The sequence below is a fragment of the Lissotriton vulgaris genome, chromosome 9 (genome assembly GCF_964263255.1).
Source record: "Lissotriton vulgaris chromosome 9, aLisVul1.2, whole genome shotgun sequence".
Lineage (NCBI taxonomy): Eukaryota > Metazoa > Chordata > Amphibia > Caudata > Salamandridae > Lissotriton > Lissotriton vulgaris.
The window spans coordinates 1144071647-1144091218 of record NC_141697.1 but is presented as its reverse complement, the minus strand read 5'-3'; the positions used below and the strand labels follow the sequence as shown (position 1 = coordinate 1144091218).

Genomic DNA, 19572 nt, shown 5'->3' with positions numbered 1-19572 from the left:
GGCTGACCCAGGGAGCGCGGAAGAGGATGCAGGTGTCACCGTGAATGTTGTTGACGTACCCTGCCTGTCCTCCTCCTCCTGGGCCACCAGCCACCGATATTCGGCGACAGTGGCCTCCAGCCTCCTTTGCCGGGCCCTTTTAGCCAGCTCCTTCTGTGTTGGTTTGGAAGGAGCATCTATATGAAGAAAGAAAGACATAGTCTGTAACCAATGCTCTTTAAGATTAACACAAAATGATTCAGCAGAAAGTTGTGTCACAGTAGAACTAGCAACTTGCAAGCGCAGTACATAACTATTGTGGCCAGTATCTATCTAACCTCCCACTTCTTCATCCTTGCTCTAACATTAGTGGGAGTTTAAGGAATTAATTCTACGAGCACTATGGACTCACTCCATTAGAGTCGACTATGACAGTACACCAGTCTTTTTCTTATTCTTCTCTCTTGTTTAGCAAAATTGGTACGTTAACTTCTGCAAGCTGGCATAATGCCAGCGCAGTCAACTTGCACCCGAGAAAAACAGACGCCCGCCATGATGAGTGAGACAGACTTGCGTTACTGTACCAGTCCAATACATGCAGGTGGTGATGCTCTTACTTTTCAATTACGGGTGACACTGAGAATACTCTGTTACAAGGGCTACTGCTTAATTGATTTAACTTTCACCCTACAGTGCCAATGAATACTAGAAAAGGAAAATGAAGAAGATAAATAATCTGATTATCTATCACTGCACATGGTATGTATTTGCTTACATATGGGATGACTTTAGGGGCTTTGCTTTTTATTGAGTGAACAGTGATACATCCACACATGAATGACTGAGTTCTACTAAACTTATTAACAGAGGTAGTGAGTGGCCATCGTAATAGCCGGATATATGCTGTGCTTGCAATACAAACTACTGCTACTATTCATGGTAGTATTCGGACAAAATTACAACTTATTTTCCTTGCCTTTCCTACACTGGGACAGACGTGCGGGTGCAGTGTTACATGCTCTTCAAAGTAACACATAGTTCATCCAGTGACCGTCTACTCTCTCTAGATACACATATGCTATCTAAGAGTCAGATAGTACCATGATCCAGGCATCCATCCATTCAAATGATATGTCAATCATTCTTCTTCATATCTCTCATCTGGACAAACCTTACGTTTTTTCACGGGAAAACAACCTTTTTATTTTATTTGGGAAACCGCAAGCCATACATCCGTGCTTGACTTGCATTTGAATTTCAACCAAAGCATATATTGCGCACACATACAGTTTCTGTTTCACCCACCCAGGCGGTTCTCCTTCCACCCATCCTTGCTTCATCCTTCACCCAGCCATGCATCATATTCCTTCCCAGCCACCTCGGGCACCAATCAAACACGTATCATTCTTCTTTGTCAGTCCTCATTACTTTTAACTTGCTCGTCCTTCCACACTTACTTACACCCTTCTTTCGCTTTTCGTTCATCCCATCCTTCAAGTTCATCTCAGATCTGATTTGGATTCTCGAAAAAAAATTCACCGCTGAGTTGAAGTAAATTTAAAGGAGGCTACTACCTGGTTGATGAAAACTTTGTTCTAAATTTGAAAGTCTGCTTAATAGTATAGTAACTTAACTGTAGAACATATATACAACACCCGTGCAGAGAGCACACTATGCAGTTTGCAATCTCAATAAGTAAGAAATATAAGAGCTTACCACTGCCCGCCACTACCGTGGCAACCCGCACAGCAGTTTCGTCTGGCACTTGCACCGCCTCCTCCCCAGAAGTGTCCTCCTCCACCTCCGCGCTGGGCCCAGCACCAGATGTTCCACCTACAAAGTACATTTAAGAATGTTAGATGTCATAGACATACACCACTCACTAGTATTTTGTCTAGGAATGAAGAAATGTGAATACAGAAACCAATCTAATAATTTGTGACTGTCTACTCTATAGTAAAAATGTCCCTTTTTACAGGGAAGGGTGTTGTCTTGCTGGACTTTTTGGCACAACTGATGAATGCTTGCTTTTTAATACGCACCATTTTTCTCATAACAGACAGAAGCTTCACTTCTAAGAACAAATCATCATCACTAGGACGGAGTGACCAACGATTCAGCACCAAAAAGAAAAATTAAAGTTCAAACCAGGTGAGGGCTCGGCTCGCCCACAATAAATGTGTGAAATAAATCACTAAGCACTTTTCCATTTTTAATCAACCGTTTATGTTTTATGACAAGCTTGATTTTGATAAATATTTTTACTTTTAATAAAGCTTTAAAACTTAAATAGACTCTGTGGTTTTTGGTCAAGAGTGAATGAGCAAAAGGTTTTGCAATTTACAAGCATGAGTCCGCGCCTCTGACACTTCTGGACCCTGAATCCGTACTCTTGTCCTGCGTTGGATAATCATCACTGGGGATCAATCATCGATGAATTCGGGAGCTAAATGACTCTGCCACACTATCTAGTCAGTAAGGAGATTGGGGGTTCTTCAAAGTCTGATATCACTGAGGTATGTGGAAAGTCTACCTGCGCCTATTATAATTGATAAACAATGCACTATTTAGTGTCCATAGTTCTGTTTGTGCAGATTTGTCCCTGCAACAGTAGTAGTATGGATTGTCCTCCTATCCAAACCAAAAGTAAAGTAGTATCTTATTCTTTCTTGGTGGTCATTCACCTTTATATTGTCAAAGCATAAACATTAAGAAGACTTGAAAAGACATTATGGACAATCCCAGAGGACTGCACTCAGTGCATAGAGCTATTGCTGACTAGAATGGGAGTTTCGTTTAACACCTTTTGCCAAATGTGCAATCTTAGTTAGCTACACAGACAGACTAATAAGAATAATCTAGTAATACCACAGAGAGTCATAGTAGAGGCAGGATAAGAATTTAAATACAGTCTACAAGAAGATCAAAGACGATTTAGAAAAAATCGAATGAGGAACGCTAGGAAAAAATAGGTACTCTATTAAAACTTACCGGGGCCAGCAAAGGAGCCCTCACCTGACCGATCCTGGCCTTGAACAGCAGCAGCAGCCGATAACCCCTCCTCCTCTATCCTCTTGCCCCTGGGGGGAGCTGATGTACAACATGAAAGAAAGAAAGACCCGAAAACATGGATGATTGTTGTCAACCAAATCAAACATTTCAAAAGAAAAATAACAAAATATTATGGCGAAATAGCAAATAGACAACTATTCCACGGGATATATTGACCTATCTCATGTGGTCTACTATGATATTAGTATTGCTTGATTTGCGGACCGTCGACTTGGAAAGTTATGTAACTCACTAAACAAAGTACTAAAAAAGGTTCGCCTAGGACTGGCAGGCAGCAGTCCGCAGCACGCAAGGTGACAGACAAAGTCCATCGTGATTGCAGATCAGCGACAACAATAAAAAGTTTCCTACTACATTAACCAGTCATTAAAATACTCAAACTATCAATCCAACACCACTATTTCTTCTTATTGCCAGGTGTACAAAGGAAGGACTGGACTTGAGTCTGTAGGGGCAGATTTACAAGCTCTTTTGCTCCATTGTTGCAAGACTTTTGTGATGCAGCGGCAGAGCAAAAGAGGCACCATGGTGCGGCGTATATTAACAACGTGACGCATATGGGAGATGCATCACATTGTAAAGCCCTGCACCATCAATCAATCACAGCACTTGTATAGCGCTCTACTCACCCGGAAGGGTCTCAAGGCGCTTGGGGGAAGGGGGTCGCTACTGCTCAAACAGCCAGGTCTTGAGTTGTCTCCTGAAGGCGAGGTGGTCCTGGGTCAGCCGAAGGTGGATGGGGAGGGAGTTCCATGTCTTAGCCACCAGGTAGGAGAAGGATCTGCCTCCGGCGGTGGCTCTTCGGATGCGTGGTACGGTGGCGAGGGCGAGGCTAGCAGATCGTAGCTGGCGTGTGGGTGTGTGGAAGGTCAGGCGGTCGTTGAGGTACTTGGGGCCCAGGTTGTGGAGAGACTTGTGTGCGTGGGTGAGGAGCCTGAACGTGATCCTCTTGTTGACGGGGAGCCAGTGCAGGTTCCTCAGGTGGCCGGAGATGTGGCTGCGTCGAGGGATGTTCAGGATGAGTCGGGCGGAGGCGTTCTGGATGCGTTGTAGTCTTTTCTGTAGCTTGTCTGTGGTTCCGGCGTAGAGGGTGCTTCCGTAATCCAGTCGGCTGGTGACGAGGGCTTGGTCTCGATCGGGATCCATCGGAAGATCTTGCGGAGCATGCGGAGGGTGTGAAAGCATTAAGAGGAGACGGCGTTGACTTGTTTGGTCATCGAGAGGGAGGAGTCCAGGATGAAGCCCAGGTTGCGTGTGCGGTCTGTCGGTGTGGGGGCGGTCCCCAGGGCTGGGGGCCACCAGGAGTCATCCCAGGCGGAGGGTGAAGGTCCAAGGATGAGGACTTCCATCTTGTCTGAGTTCAGTTTCAAGCGGCTGTTCTTCATCCACTCGGCGACGTCTTTCATCCCTTCGTGAAGGCTGGTTCTGGCGGTGTCGGGGTCTCTGGTGAGGGAGAGGATCAGCTGGGTGTCGTCGGCGTAGGAGATGATGTTGAGGTTGCGTTGGCGAGCGATGGCTGCGAGAGGTCTCATGTAGACGTTGAAGAGGGTGGGGCTGAGTGATGATCCTTGTGGGACGCCACAGATGACTTCGGTGGCCTCGGAGCGGAATGGGGGAGGCGGACTCTCTGTGTTCTTCCGGCGATTAACGAGATGATCCACTTCAGTGCCTTCTCTTGGATGCCAGTGTTGCTGAGGCGTTGGACTAGGGTGCGGTGGCAGACAGTGTCGAACGCGGCGGAGAGGTCCAGGAGGATGAGTGCCGCTGTTTCCCCGTTGTCGAGAAGGGCTCGGATGTCATCGGTGGCTGCGATGAGGGCGGTCTCGGTGCTTTGGTTGGCTCTGAAACCGGACTGCGAGGGGTCGAGGGATCCATTCGTCTCGAGGAAGTCGGCAAGCTGTCTGTTGGCGATCTTCTCAATGACTTTGGCAGGAAAAGGGAGGAGCGAGATGGGGCGGAAGTTTTTGAGGTCGGTGGGGTCCGCTGTTGGTTTCTTCAGTAGGGCGCTGAGCTCGGCGTGCTATCAGCTCTCCGGAAGGGTGGCGGTGTTGAAGGAGGTGTTGATGACGTCTCGGAGTTGGGGTGCGATGGTGGAGTCGGCCTTGTTGAAGACGTGGTGGGGGCAGGGGTCGGTCGGGGATCCGGAGAGGATGGTGTTCATCGTGCGGGCTGTGTCTTCGCTGGTCACTGCGGTCCAGGTGCGGTGGGTGGCGGTGGGGTGCGTTTGTTCAATGGTTGGGTGCGAGGATGGTGTGCCGAAGCTGTTGTGGATGTCGGCAATCTTGCGATGGAAGAACGAGGCGAGGGAGTCACAGAGATCTTGTGAAGGGGTGATGTCGTTGTTGCTGATGCTGGGGTTGGAGAACTCCTTGACGATGCTGAAGAGTTCCTTGCTGCCGTGGGCGTTGTTGTCCAGACGATCCTTCAGAGATTTCTTCTTGGTGGTGCGGATGAGCTGGTGGTGCTTGCGGGTCGCGTGTTTGAGGGCGGTCATGTTGTCAGTGGTCCGGTCAATGAGCCAGGCTTTTTCGAGGGTGCTGCAGGTCTTCTTGGAGTTCTTGAGTTCGTCGGTGAACCAGGGGGCCTTTTTGCTTCTGGGTTTGCTGGGAGGGTTCTTCAGTGGTGCGAGGTCATCGGCGCAGGCAGTCAGCCACTGTGTGAAGTTGCGGGCTGCTTCGTTGGGGTCCGATGTGCTGGCAGGTGGGTTCTGGCTGAGGGAGGCGGTGAGCTGGACGGCGGTGATCTTGCTCCAGCTTCTGTGAGGAACCTGTTGCGGGTGGTGGTGGGTAGTGGTTTTTCTGAAGCTGAAGTGGACGCAGCTGTGGTTGGTCCAGTGGAGTCCGGTAGAGTGGCTGAAGGCGATGTGCTTGCTGGATGAGAAGACGGGGTCAAGCGTGTGGCCGGCGTAGTGGGTGGGGGTGTTGACCAGTTGCTTGAGTCCGAGGTTGGCGAGGTTGTCCAGCAGGGTGACGGTGTTGCGGTCCTTTTTGTTCTCCAGGTGAAAGTTGAGGTCTCCTAGGAGAATGTAGTCGGTGGAGGGGAGGGCGTGTGGGCTGATGAAGTCCGTGATGTCTTCGCTGAATTGTGTGCGTGGTCGCGGGGGCCTGTAGATGAGGGTGCCTCTGAGGGTCGTCTTTGGGTCGGTGTGAATCTGGAAGTGGAGGTGCTCGGCGGCGGCGAAAGTGTCGTTGAAGTCGATCGTGATGCGGATAGTGTTCTTGTGGACGATGGCGATGCCTCCTCCGGTCTGGTTGACGCGGTCTCTCCTGATGATCTTGTATCCATCCGGGATGGCGATGGCGATGTCGGGGGCTGAGGAGGCGTTCATCCATGTCTCAGTGAGGAACGCGACGTCTGGTGATGTTGTGTCGAGCAAGTTCCAGAGTTCGACGGCGTGCCTGTGGACGGAGCGGGTGTTGAGCAGGATGCACTTGAGGACGCTGCTGGGGTTAGACTTGGCGGGTGCGGTGCATGTTCGGAGGCAGGTGAACTTGCAGGTTGTGCAGGTGAAGGGTCCGTGGAAGCGTTTCGGGGCGGCCCAGCAGCAGGCGGGGTTCCGGCCATCGTTGAGAGCGTTGAGGGCGGCAGCGTCGTAGGTCCTTCCGTTCGTCTTGCCTCGGTGGGGGCCAGGGGTCCAGGTGCGGATGGGCGCAGACGGGCTTACCTTTGGCGCGCCTTTGGCGCACAATCGGCGCGCCCGCTGCGCGTACGCGCTACCGCCATTTATGGCGAAGTGGGAGGGAGAGAGGAGCAGCTGGGAGGCGGGGAGGGCACAGAACAGAAAGGGGGCATGGCCGTGAGGACAGCGGTGGGAAGCGGGGAGCGGGGCGGGCACAGGGGGCTGAAACAACAATGAAGCCTACACGGCAGCGAGCAGGGGACGTGACGGTATGCTACTAGGAAATAAGCAAAAACAGAAAGAAATCAAGGTTAAATACAGTGAGGGGCAAGAACGCACGCACGAGGAAGTAAACAATTACAAAACAGAAACAGGGGTAAATACTGTAAAAGGCAATCAAGGTTAAATACAGTGAGGGGCAAGAACACACGCACAAGGAGGTAAACAATTACAGGGTAAAAACTGTAAGAGGCAAAAGCACACGCACGCAAAATGCGGCGGAGGGGCAGGGAGCACAGAGGCAGTCACAGCGAGGCTGCGGGCAGCAGCGAGGCAGGGGGCACACACTCAGCTGGTGGCCGTGCGGTGCAGGGGGGTCCTGAGAACAGGTCATCAAGGGGCGTTCCGGCGCAAGGAAGGGCGTTCCTGCGCAGGAACGCATCCTAAAAGTGGCTGAGGGAAATCTACAAGATTTCAATCAGTCACTTTTAGGACAATGATGCGTGACTCAAACCCTGCGCCTGCTTGAAGCAGATGTACGGCTTGACGCAGCATTGGGGAGATAGGGCACCCCAGAGCATTGCTGGAGCTGCGCCATCGTTGCGACGCAACTCCAGCAATGCGCCGCCTTTACGGCACAGATGCGTAATGCTTCGGTTAAGTTTTGGGCCCATGGTGCGCCGCATTGTAAATACGGCGCACCATGGGTAGTGGTGGCGTGGCGCACAATTACTGGCGCATCCCTGCTACTTTGCAGGGATGCGCCGGTAATTGAAAATCTGACCCTTAGTGTCTAGCATTACGCAGTTCTTTAAACTACACTCATACATCATTTCTCAGGCCAATGAAATGAACACAAAATCGAAAACAAATAAGCATAGTAGCAACGCTACTGAGAAGGAGAGCAGTGCACCTGAAATGCACAGAAGATTTTGAAATATAATTTACCTACAATGTAATCAGCAGCATTATTGCTTTTGGTAAAAAACAAAAAAAATGCAATATAATAACACACAGCGCTGGAGAATACAGAGTAGTGATGAAATAGCTACTACTACTCACCAAGCCCGGGGATCTCGATGCCAAGCAGGTTGAGCAAGTTGCGTTCCCAGTCCAGGAGATCCGTCCAATGGTGGGTGGCCTGGTTGTAGTTGCCCCGGACCCGAGAGTGTTGATACATGGCCCGGCACACCTTCTCCCACCGCTTCCGGCGCTCCCGGAGCCCGTAGCCGCTAGCGATCTTGCCACCTACCATGATGGTCCTGGGGAGGCGGCGCTGGACATAAAACACTAGTGCGGTCACCTCCTCCACGCTAATGATCTCCCGGGCTGTGACGTGCTCCCCCCTCAAACGCCCGCACGGGAGCCAGGCACGGGGTGCGGGACCCTTCCCCTTCTCAGGCTGCTCCCTTTACCATGGTCTGGGCAGAAAGGAAGGTAAATAATAAATAAGAAATAGAATAGGGTAGAAGAAAAGAAAAGAGTTTAAAAAAGTAGTTTAAAATTAACCAAAAGTAGCAGAAAACACAAAAATATAGACCTAGAAAAATAGAGGTATAGATAATAAGTAAAATAGATTAAAAAAAATTCAAACAAGCTAAGGTTGGCAGAGATTGACAGAGGATACAGAAAGCATGCCCAGAAACATAGCAATGAATGAGAAACAAGATGGCCGCGCCCGTTCACGACCGCGTGGGTAGTTCGCGCGAGATTTCCCTCGGGATCACACGCGAACTTGTACTAGCGAGCCACACAGTTTGCGAGATTACACATAGCTCCCGGAAACGGAACTACGTCACGCAAACAAGATGTAGTTGCCCATGTACAACCGCGAGGGTAACTTCGCGCCGTTGAGTTACAAGCGGCTCGCTAAAACGCACAAAACCACGCGAACTAAGACGCCGCAAAAAACAAATCGCATATTTGCACGAATTTGTGGCTTCCGAATTCGATCCCCCGCAAATTCGCACCCGCGAATCCTGCCAAATTGCAGAAAAACGATTTTTGAAAAACTGAAAGCACTCAGCAGGTGCAAAAGTTCAAACTCATCATTAGTAACCATTCCCTGTAGTGCTTCCTAAGGAGCCCCTCCAGAGTTCAGTTGCCTACTTGCAACTATTCTATGACCCTGCTCTGACCCTCACAGCAGGCTCAGAGAATAGCTACAAGTATGCCACAAAGGTCCTGTTAAAAAAAATTGCACTGCAACAGAAAGCAATTACAGATAAGGAAGCAGGTGCCAGACTGGAAGTTCAAATTCAGTGACACATTAATCAGCCCCTAATTCATTCATGTCAGTTGAGGCAGGGCAGGTGTGCTAACAAATTTAGCAAAACTAAAAGCACTTAGCAGGTGGAAAAGTTCAAGCCTCATTATTAATCAGGAAGCACTTACAGCTAAGGAAGCAGGTGCCAGCTCAAATTCAGTGACACATTAATCAGCCCCAAATTAATTCATGTCAGTTGAGGCAGGGCAGGTGTGCTTTTCCCCCCATAATCTACAGTGATGAACCAGAGGGTGGCAGTGATGTACCAGAGGGTGGCATGTGTGAACCAGAGGGTGGCAGTGGTGAAACAGAGGGTGCTGTGATGAACCAGACGTAGAAACAACATGGTCGCGACCATTGCGACCCGACAAGTAAGTTCGCGTTTGCGAAATGGTAAAAAACCCTTGTGAACTGGCAAAAATCCTTGCGAACACAAAAAAAAAAATCCGCAAATTCGCGAAAGTTTGCGGATTTTGCAGATCGCGACTTTGCAAATCCGCAAATTCGCGGATCGCGAATTCGCAAAATTCGCCCAGGCTTAGTGAGAATCCAAAATTGTTGAGGTAGTCCATCTCCCTACGAAGAATGGACTTAAGGGTGGAACATAGACCTGGGTCAGAACACACAAAGGCTGATGCTCATCCTAGGTTCTTCTGCCTTGGTGATGAGAGCTCCCAGTAGATTGGGTAATTCTCCTCCCTTTCTACTCGGGGGAGGACATGTTTAAGACCTGACAGCCTTAGGATGGTCTTCACCTAAATATTTTCCCTGCCCAAGTTTTGCTGATATTGTTTTTTTGTTGGCTTTAGGAACTCAAGCACTTTAACAATGCTAACCAGTGCTAAAGTAAATGTGCTCTCTGCTTAAAACCTGGTCACATTGGTTTATTCACAATTGGCATATATAATTTACTTATAAGTCCCTACGAGCGTGCACTATCTGTGCCCAGGGTCTGTACATTAAATGGTACAAGTAGACATGCAGCAGCGATTGCTCCACCCTCTTAAAAGCCTCACGCCTCCCACTGTACAGCCTGTGTGTGCAGTTTACACTACCATGTCGACTTGCTATTTTAGAATCCCTTGCCAAGCCTTAAAATTCCCTTTTATTACACATACGTTACCCCTGAGGTAGGTCTTTGGTAGCCCATAGGGTGTAAGTAAAAGTAAAGACATGTACTTTTACGTTTTATATGTCCTGGCAGTAAAGCACTCCCAAATTCGTTTTTCACTACTGTGAGGCCTACCCTACTCACAGGATGGCTTTGGGGATTCCTTATTACATTTAATAAGCTGTAATTCCTAATTGGGAGGGGATGAATGTATCATGTTTTGCACTATAATGATAAATCCTATGCAATAGCACAGTTGAAGGTATCATTACACTTTTTAAAATGCCACTTTTACAAAGATCACATTTTTCTGCGTTAGGCCTGTGTGCCTGCAGCCTATCTTCAGTATGACCTTTTTACATTTTATAGGTGCAATTTCCAATTGGGAAGAGATAAACCCTTCAAGGCTGGTGTCTGTGGAATCACAATTTAAAATCGAAATTTATGGTGAAGTCGGATTTTAAATTCCAATTCTGATAACACCTCTTTTAGAAATGTGGCATTTTCTTGCTTTAGCCATTTACAGGAACATGCATCAAAGGAAAAACTGGTTGCAAACGCGCAGATTCTCAGAATCTGCCCCTTTGCGACAGGTATTTCTGCATTTGGGATGCATCATCCCAAATGCAAAAATCGCAATTTAAGGAATCTCTAAATTACGATTCCTTAAATTGCAATGGCATTTACGGAATCCCAAATTGAGATTCTTTAAATGCAATGCATTAAAGTAAAAAAATTAGCAATTTGGCTAATAGGAGTAGCAAATTACCATGAAGTTGAACTTCATGGTAATTTGCAAAATCTTTGAAAAATGCACTTTTGTGCATTTTTCTAAGTTTCATGTTGCGCACAGGCACGGCCCGTGCTGGGCGTTATACTGGGGCGGTGACGTCAGGCAGGGGAGGGTCGGTGGTGGGTTGTAAAATGCGGGATATGGACCAAAATATGGTAAGTACCGATAAAAATAAATAAAACGAATTTCGTTGCCCACGCTGCATCACATTTGGCGATGCAGCGTGGGCGAGGAAATTCGTTTTATTTATTTTTATCGGTACTTACCTCTAATGGTCCATATCCCGCATTTTACAACCCACCACCCTGACCCTCCCCTGCCTGACGTCACCGCCGAACTGCCAGAACTGTTATAAAGGATTTGCGAGTCTTTATAGGCACATACGCAATTGGCAAGCTACATTCAGACCAGGGTCCTTCGTTTAGCTCTCGAGCTTACAAAGAGGCCATGGCTAGCTTGGGCGTTGCATTGCGGTATTCTAGTCCCTTCCATCATGAGGGTAATGCGGTAGTGGAAAGAAAAAACCGTGACATAAAGCAATCCATAACAGCTAAGGTATTAGGTTCGGGTGATGAGTGGGTCAAACATCTATTAAGTATCCAACGTAGTCTTAACAATCTACCAAGAAATTCTCTGGGTGGAATCACTCCATATGAATTAATATTTGGTACTAGAATGATAATCGAAGACCTCGGTTGTCAGACTTCAGTGGTGGAACAAAAACCCTTTGATGTCAAAGATCGTTTGGCTGTTTTACAGGACTTAAATGAAACAAGAAGAAGTCTGAGTAACACGATACAGAAACCAACGACCACTGAAGAAAAACCACCTGTCCCAGCAAGATCTGTCTGGATTCCAAAGATTGGGGATCTAGTCAGGGAAAAGATTGCGGTAAAGAAGGAATTTGGGCCTTCTTACAGAAAAGCAGTACCTGTCTTAGCAATCCAAGGAACAAGATCAATAGTACTACCGACCCTTGCTGGTAAAAGGGAGAACAGAGTTGTGTCCATCGACCTGGTCAAACCACTTCATGTGGCCGATAATAAGTAGTAGGCCCAGTGGACTCCCAAGAAGTAGCAGAAGACCAAATCTTGCTACAATTCAAGAGGTTCAAACTGAAAGACTTGTCACCTTTGATAAACCTGAAGTAAGAAAAGAAGGACTATGCAACAAAGCCATGGAACTTGTGCCTCTTGAAACCCAAATACAAGTTTGTCAAGAAACACCTGTCTACAATGATGTAGCATCCGACTATACAAATATGACAAAGGAAGAAGCAACTACAAAGATTAATAACAATCCTGATGCGATTCCAACAATTGACAGAACTGCCTCTGGCTATTTTATCAACTTTGATACATTTTCTGAGGATTCCAGTGAACCTGAAGATACGCCAGCAAATAAAACTTTCAAAGAAAAAAATAAAAGAACTCTTTCATCAACTTGAAAAAACATCTGGTTTCACCATGGATTGAATTTTGGATTGTGTTAGGTGTAATTTTCCTCCTGCTCTGGCTCATACTGGTTTTAAGTTTGGGAAGAATGATAGATGGAAAATACAGTACAATGGACACAGCAAGTAAGAAAATCAATTTGCTCCTGAAACCTCACAAATCATCTCATCGTGAACGAAGAGACCTCTCATCAGTGAACATCACAGCCGTTCCTATACCTGGTGGTATAGCATGGGACAGAACTGATTATGACATCTATGGCCCGGTGGAACTGCTGAGGATTCCACACCAGTTCAAGTTTTCTTTGAGTGACTTTGTGACACCCAGCAAATTTTCTGATGATTGGGACTTTGAAACTGTTAACAACATGATGACAGATTTAGAAATGTCAGCAAAATTTACAAAACATCAGATTATGAACAAATGTATTGTTTTAATGACCATGGTCACTATTATTTGCATAAATTTGCAAACCCTAGGAATGTTTTTACTTATAATCCATGGGAACATTGTCCAACGCCACCAAAGGGTAGCTCAAAAACATTTTATGAAAAGTTTCCATACTTCTCAGGGTTTAATGTTACAAATCCAGAAAAGTTTCATTTCAAAAATATAAATAAAACAGGAATGAAAACAATGTTGACCAATACAAAAGAAATGTATTCTGCAAACTTTTATGCTCAGCTGTCTACATTTAGGTTTTGACTTTTGGAAAGACAACATTGAGAAAAAACTGTCTGGGGCACAAAAGACTGGTAGGTACAAGGTTTAGAAGCCCTGTTCATAGCCTGCATTATACCAGAACAAATAATGTTTTTAAATGACATTGTTCAACAAACTTCTTGAATTGGCCTAGCTAAGATAAAAGATTTAAATAAACCGTCCATACCAAAGCCCATACCTGAAAATAATACCACTGCGGATGAGGAGGTAGCCATAAAACACATTTTACAACAAAACAGAACTAATCCTGATTGGAAAAAATGGTTAATCTGGCACACAGACACGAATAGCTGTCAAGATAGATTCCAGAACAAAACACAAGGGTTCACAGTGAATAGGCCAGATCCAAGATATTCTCAGAGACATCATCCAGGGATAGTAACTACTTACAGTGTAGGAAAATTTATGCCTTGAGTGGCTACATAAATCTTCACTTCCAGAAATCAAACAACACTTATCTTTACTTAAAGAAGGCAATGATTTGCAAGATTTCTTAATGGGGCCTCGCAAACCACAGCAAAAAAGTTTCATATACGCTGGTATATACGCTGCGTACAATAATTTGATTGACATTTGAGCAGCCTAATGGATGAAGAAAGTTGATTAGGAGCACTCTATGTGCATATATATATATACATGCATTTTATTGCGAATCATTTGAAAAAAAGAGGCTAGTAAGTTTAGGCTCTTACATGGAATTTGGATACTCCGTGCTCATGGTTTGAATAACTAATGAATTTATGAGATATGATTGTATTAATTGTTTTTATTGAACCTGGTATTTTGTACGGTGGTTGTATTATGGATATCATTGTTTTAAAATTTATTTTATATTAACTTATTGCAATTTTTATGTACTGAATATGCAACATTGGGTCATATCCTGGGGATCTTGTATCTTGTACTTTTAAGGATGAATTTAATGATTTTACGGTTACTGTTTTAAATATAAATGTCTTTTATGATTATGAATTCGAATAAAGACTAATTTGATGATGATGACGACATGTTCAAACTCTATGCAGTATATTCTGAACCTGTTTCACCAAAATGTCTTGCATACAGAACCGTAGACCAACTCCTAAACACATATGTAAATATGGGATTTTTGAGAATTCACAACTATTCCCAGTAGTATACATAGAAAGATTCTCCAGCCATAACTCTTCAGGCATATTACTAGTAATGTCATGTAACATTTGTTATTCTCCAAATGTGGGGTTATAATGGCAGACCAATCAACGTAATCATTTGTGGTTTTTGGCAATCCCTTTCCAACTCCTCCCTGTTGTGTTAAGTGAATATGCACTGGCTCTACAGATTTTCCCGTGTCAACATAAAAGAATGAAATTCACAAAACATTTTTAGGAATGCACTCGGAAATATTCTTCTGTCATAGGTTCCCCGAGTACCCCGGGAAACTTTTACAGATTTCAGAAAGTTATTATTCTTTTCCAATGTGAGCTTTCAAGATTATTTTAGAGTATTAGACCCAATATTCTGAATTCTTGGGCGTTGAGGGCTGCCACTCCAGAGTGCCATGTAAAGTCTGGCACCTGTATAATTTTCTTAAATGAACATCAGTCTCATTTTGAGTGCTACAGCTACACTAAGTTCAAAATTGGGTGCGAAATATATTTAAAGCTAGTTTTACATGTAGCGCACATCATGAGTATTTTGTAAGCTGCACATATTCCTATATGTTGGCATTGGAGGAAATTGTGAATGCAAAACAGTGTGACGATGAGTACTGCCATATGCAAACCAAAGATTATTTATGCACCTTAATCGGTGTACTAAACTGAAAGTACAATGTGCAAAAATGGAATTTATCGGATGTTTTTTGCCAGATTCTTACATAAACAGGAACTAGTTTACTCACATTGTAAATAAACTGCGCTGTTGGAGGAACACTTGTGAATTTTCCTGAGCTAAGCACTGACGTCCACCACTTACAAAAAAACATGAATAAAAATATACCTAAGAAATAAAGACATACGTCTTTAGGATCAAAAACACAAAACATGAATTACCCCTGTGGGCATATTAGCACTTACCGATAGGGATAGGTCGGTGTCGGAAACTTCCATAATCTACGGGAAGAAGATGCAAAAGTAAATGCTCTTATCATGCTCTAGTTGGTGCATTTATTAACCAATGAAAAATGAAAACTAATCCTAACTAATCCTATCCTGCTGTCTAAGAGCACTAGTACATTTGGCTACATCTTGCTTGAGGTTCTAGGGAAATGTTCTAATCCTGAATGCTTACATTCTGGTTGCTTAAGTCCAGGGATGACTATTTTATGGTTTTAATGATAATTCCTATGATGCAGTGGTGGGATAGTAAACAAGAAACCTTCTTCAGCGAATGATCTTCATTGTTAAGTCATACGCATTAAAATAGCAAGGTCATCTCAGTATTCCAAAGCATTAAGATACCATAAAAAGGAGGTGAAAATACTGAAAAAGAGAATGTAGAAAAGGCAGTTGGTGGTGTACATACTCGAGTTTTTTGCACATCTAAATGTATAACTAAAGAAACAAATGCTACAGCACTATTGAATAAGTTGTGAATTAATCGTTGAAGTAAATAAAATAAATGAAATACAAATTATTTTTTAGAAGGTCAAATTAAAAATGAAATTCCCACTTCAATGGAAAAAGTAAACTTGTATTATAAAACAATAATTATTAAAAGTAAAGTTTTAAGTTAAGTAACATTAATTTGCTTACTAAAGTTACTGTTTCCATGAATTTTTAAATGCAAAGTTACTAACATGCATAGTAAAAAATATATACTATTTTCAGAAATTTATTTTTAGCATTACATTATATATATTTATATTTTAACTATGTTAAATACTTTAAAAATGTGTATTTATTTATATTTTAACTATTTTAATTACTTTAATTAAAAATGATATACGGTTTTAATGTAAGTACGTTCCTTTTTTTTTCAATGGGAATGAAAGGAAATTAACTGAAATGTGGCATTTATAAAACGCAAACTGTCACTCCCAGAGGAGCCTCCTAGCGCTAAAATGAGTTAGGATCTAGATGAGTGCAAAGCAAGATTCATCTGATGTTCCATAGATCCATGTCTTTAGGGCCTTCCTAGATTGCTTTTCAGATTCCATGGATCTTAATTTATTTGACATGAAATTCCAAGCCCTTGCCCCTAACACAGTAGCCGACTTCCCTCCCCTGGTTTTAAGTTTGAAGCCTGGCAATTTAAGTAGGTTTGCAGAAGTAGATCTGAGTGTCCTCATTGTCATGTATGGTGTAAATCTTGTGGCGAGATATACTGGCTCTAATCGGGGAGTTGCTCTGAAGGTCGTGAGGAGAAGTTTGAATAAAATTCTTTTGTGTAGGGATCCGATGAAGGGTTTTCAGAGCCGCTGAGGCTGACGCTCTACGGGGAAATTTTAAGACTAATTTATCTGCTGCATGTTGCACTACCTGTAGTCTCCTCAGGGTTGATTTATTGACCCCTGCCAGGAGGCTATTAAAGTAGTCCAGGCGTGAGAGTATTAAAGCCACTGCCACTTTTTTCCTTGCAGCAAGCGGAATCAAATCAAATAATTTTTTCATTGTTTTATTTAGGCCAAAGCATGTTCCCACCTCCTTAAGTGCGTGGGGTTTAAAGGAAGGGGAGGAGTCGAACCACACCCCCAGGTTTTTAGCCACCTCCACAGTGGATGGAGGGGCTGCTGACTCTTCCGGCCACCCGTCCTTGGGTAGAAAGGGCTTATTTTTCCCTATCGGCAAGATTTCTTTCTTTTCCGTGTTACAACGGAGGTGGTTGTTTTTCATCCACTTGATGACAGCAGTAAGACAGGCTTTGAAATGTTCTTCAGTTTCCGTGGAGTTTTTCTCAAGGGACAAGATGAGCTGAGTGTCATCAGCGTAAGATGTTGTTTCAATCCCGTAAGCCGAAATGAGATTGATAAGCGGGGCCATGTATATATTAAAGAGGAGTGGACTAAGTGAGGCACCCTGTGGGACTCGTGTGGTGATGGTGAGTTCTGAGGAGAGAAAGGTACCCAGGGAGACTGCTTGCCTCTGGTTAGACAGGAAGGATGTGATCCAGGCAAGTGCAATGTTGGAGATGCTAAGATTTTAGTCTGGCTAGCAGTATGTTATGAGAGATGGTATCAAAAGTGTCACACAGATCCAAAAGGATCAGCACTGCCGCCTTGCCATTGTCTGTAATAAATTTCAGGGTATCCGATATCTCCAGTAGAGTGGATTCCATGGAGTGTTTTGGTCGAAAGACCGATTGACGAGGGTGGAAAATCTATGCCGTTTCAGAAGAATTGGAAAGTTCCTTATAGACCATTCTCTCTGTGATCTTACCTAAAATGGGTAGTAAGGATATGGGCCTATAATTAGAAAGATTAGAAGGGTCTATATTTTGTTTATTCTTTAATGGTTTTACAATGGGAGGGGATTCAATATCACTAATGGCGGTGTGTGGTGCTAGACTTATTTCAACTCTGAGCTGTTGTAATTTACTCCTATTTTGGGTCACCTTTGAAGTATGGGTGGTGGGTTCATTGTCGACATTGCTAAGTTATCATGAGCTTCGCTGCCATGAGGCTGCTTTTGCGCACTGCACTACATGTGTTTATTTTGCAAGAATTTGTTTGTGCCCTTTTAACATGAGAACTGTCAGCTTTTCACGTTTTCTGCTATGCTCTGAGGTTTAGTCTGCACACGATATACAATGTCGATAAAGAATTCCCCTTGTTTTTCTGTTCTGGTCAGGCCCTTGCACCTAGACATAACAGGACACAAAGCTGCAATACTGAAAGTCTTATGCTTTAACATTGCAAGCGAAGCGTGTGGTTCAGGCACTTGGAGAGAGAACTTTCCAGAGAGAAGAGCTGTGCTTGTCCTGAGATGTAAACCTTTCATCTAGGCCTTGAGGCATGGGGTCTGTTGACAAAGCCCAGAGGTCTTTTTCTTTACAATAAGCTACTTCTTATCACGGGGAGGGTGGTTAGGCACTGTAGCCCTTTTTTCACTGTTTTTATAAAATGATATCACCGTTTGTATTCTATGGAATTGTGACAATGCTGACTATATTGTGTTTATGCATTTTGCTGCTTGTAATGGTACGTGTACTGTACCATACTCTTATTGTGGACGAGTATGAGGGAGTGAGTGAAAGAGTTGTCTTGCTCCCACGATTCCTGAGAGAGTCAGGAGTATTGTGTTCTTAGTTGTCTAATCATTGGTAGCTTTGCTGTTGGTTGGAGAACGAATGAGACACTATTGCTAGTTTTGGGGATTTTGGGCGCTGAGGTGATAGGTTGGTACACCACTATCCACAGAGGTCCTGGTTTCCTGCACATAGTTCCGTATATGTGCAGAATCCCTGCATCATGGTGCCGCCCACGTTTGGTCTGGTTCTTATCTGTGAGATTCTTGAGTAGTGCTTGTGCTTGTCTACAAAAACCCTCACTTTTGTTTCCGGAGACAGCTGGGATTGTGTAAACCTCCTACATTGATGTTTTTATAGGTTCTTTCAAGCTTGAAGTAAAAAAAAAGTGTTTTCTCTTTATTTTAAACCCATTATTGCTCTGCCATGCTCCAAGTTGTTAATCTTTGTTTACCGTGATGGCGGTTAATATCCTGCCTCACAGTCGCGCAGCTCTCAATGCCTTTTTGACTCTACATGGGGTCCCTGATGCTGGTATTGCGCTGATTTTTATAGTAGAAGCGGATGCAGCCTACCACTTCGAGGTGTTTTATTCCTGGGTCACCTTCCCGGCGGTGGATGGAGCAGATAATCTGTTTCATGAATACATTGCCATGGCCCATCCTAATGCTTATCAGCCCTATCGGGCTCTGGAAATTCCACTTACAGCTTGGCAACATCAAATTTGGTTTAATGGCGCCCTTCCTCACCCAATAACGCCAGTCTGTTTAGGTCCTTTATCGATAGATGGGGTCACGTGAATCCGTTTAGGTCCTTTATCGATAGATGGAGCCACGTGGCCCATTCTGGCTGGGTATACCCTTCACCCGCGTTGGCTGACAACAGCGGCTCTTGCAGAACTTTGCGTGTTGCATACTTCTTCAATACGCATGCATAGAATTGTTATACAGTTCATGATGTGCAACTTCCAGGTGGGACCACCTGGCGTTGGTGCGCAACCTGCTGGACCTGATGGGGTAACCACCAGTTCACTCCAGTGATGGTTAATTCAGTAATGGGCAAGCACCCTCAAGTTAAGGATGATTTACTGGCTTGCTGAAAAATTTGGTCAACTTGAGGCTGTCTTTACAAATACCAGTCCTGTGGAGAAACACAGGTATTGACTATAAG

General features: G+C 44.5%; 1 protein-coding gene across 4 annotated transcripts in view; it reads right to left on the bottom strand.

Moving 5' to 3' along the window:
* The window catches only part of LOC147692932 (inter-alpha-trypsin inhibitor heavy chain H4-like), a 563260-nt gene that overhangs the window by 265536 nt on the left and 278152 nt on the right, over window positions 1-19572 (bottom strand). For all 4 annotated transcript variants that reach the window (XM_086939190.1, XM_086939191.1, XM_086939192.1 and 1 more), the window contains one exon: window positions 15294-15329. In XM_086939190.1, the coding sequence (XP_086795316.1) occupies window positions 15294-15329 (36 nt within the window). The remainder of the gene's footprint in view (window positions 1-15293; window positions 15330-19572) is intronic.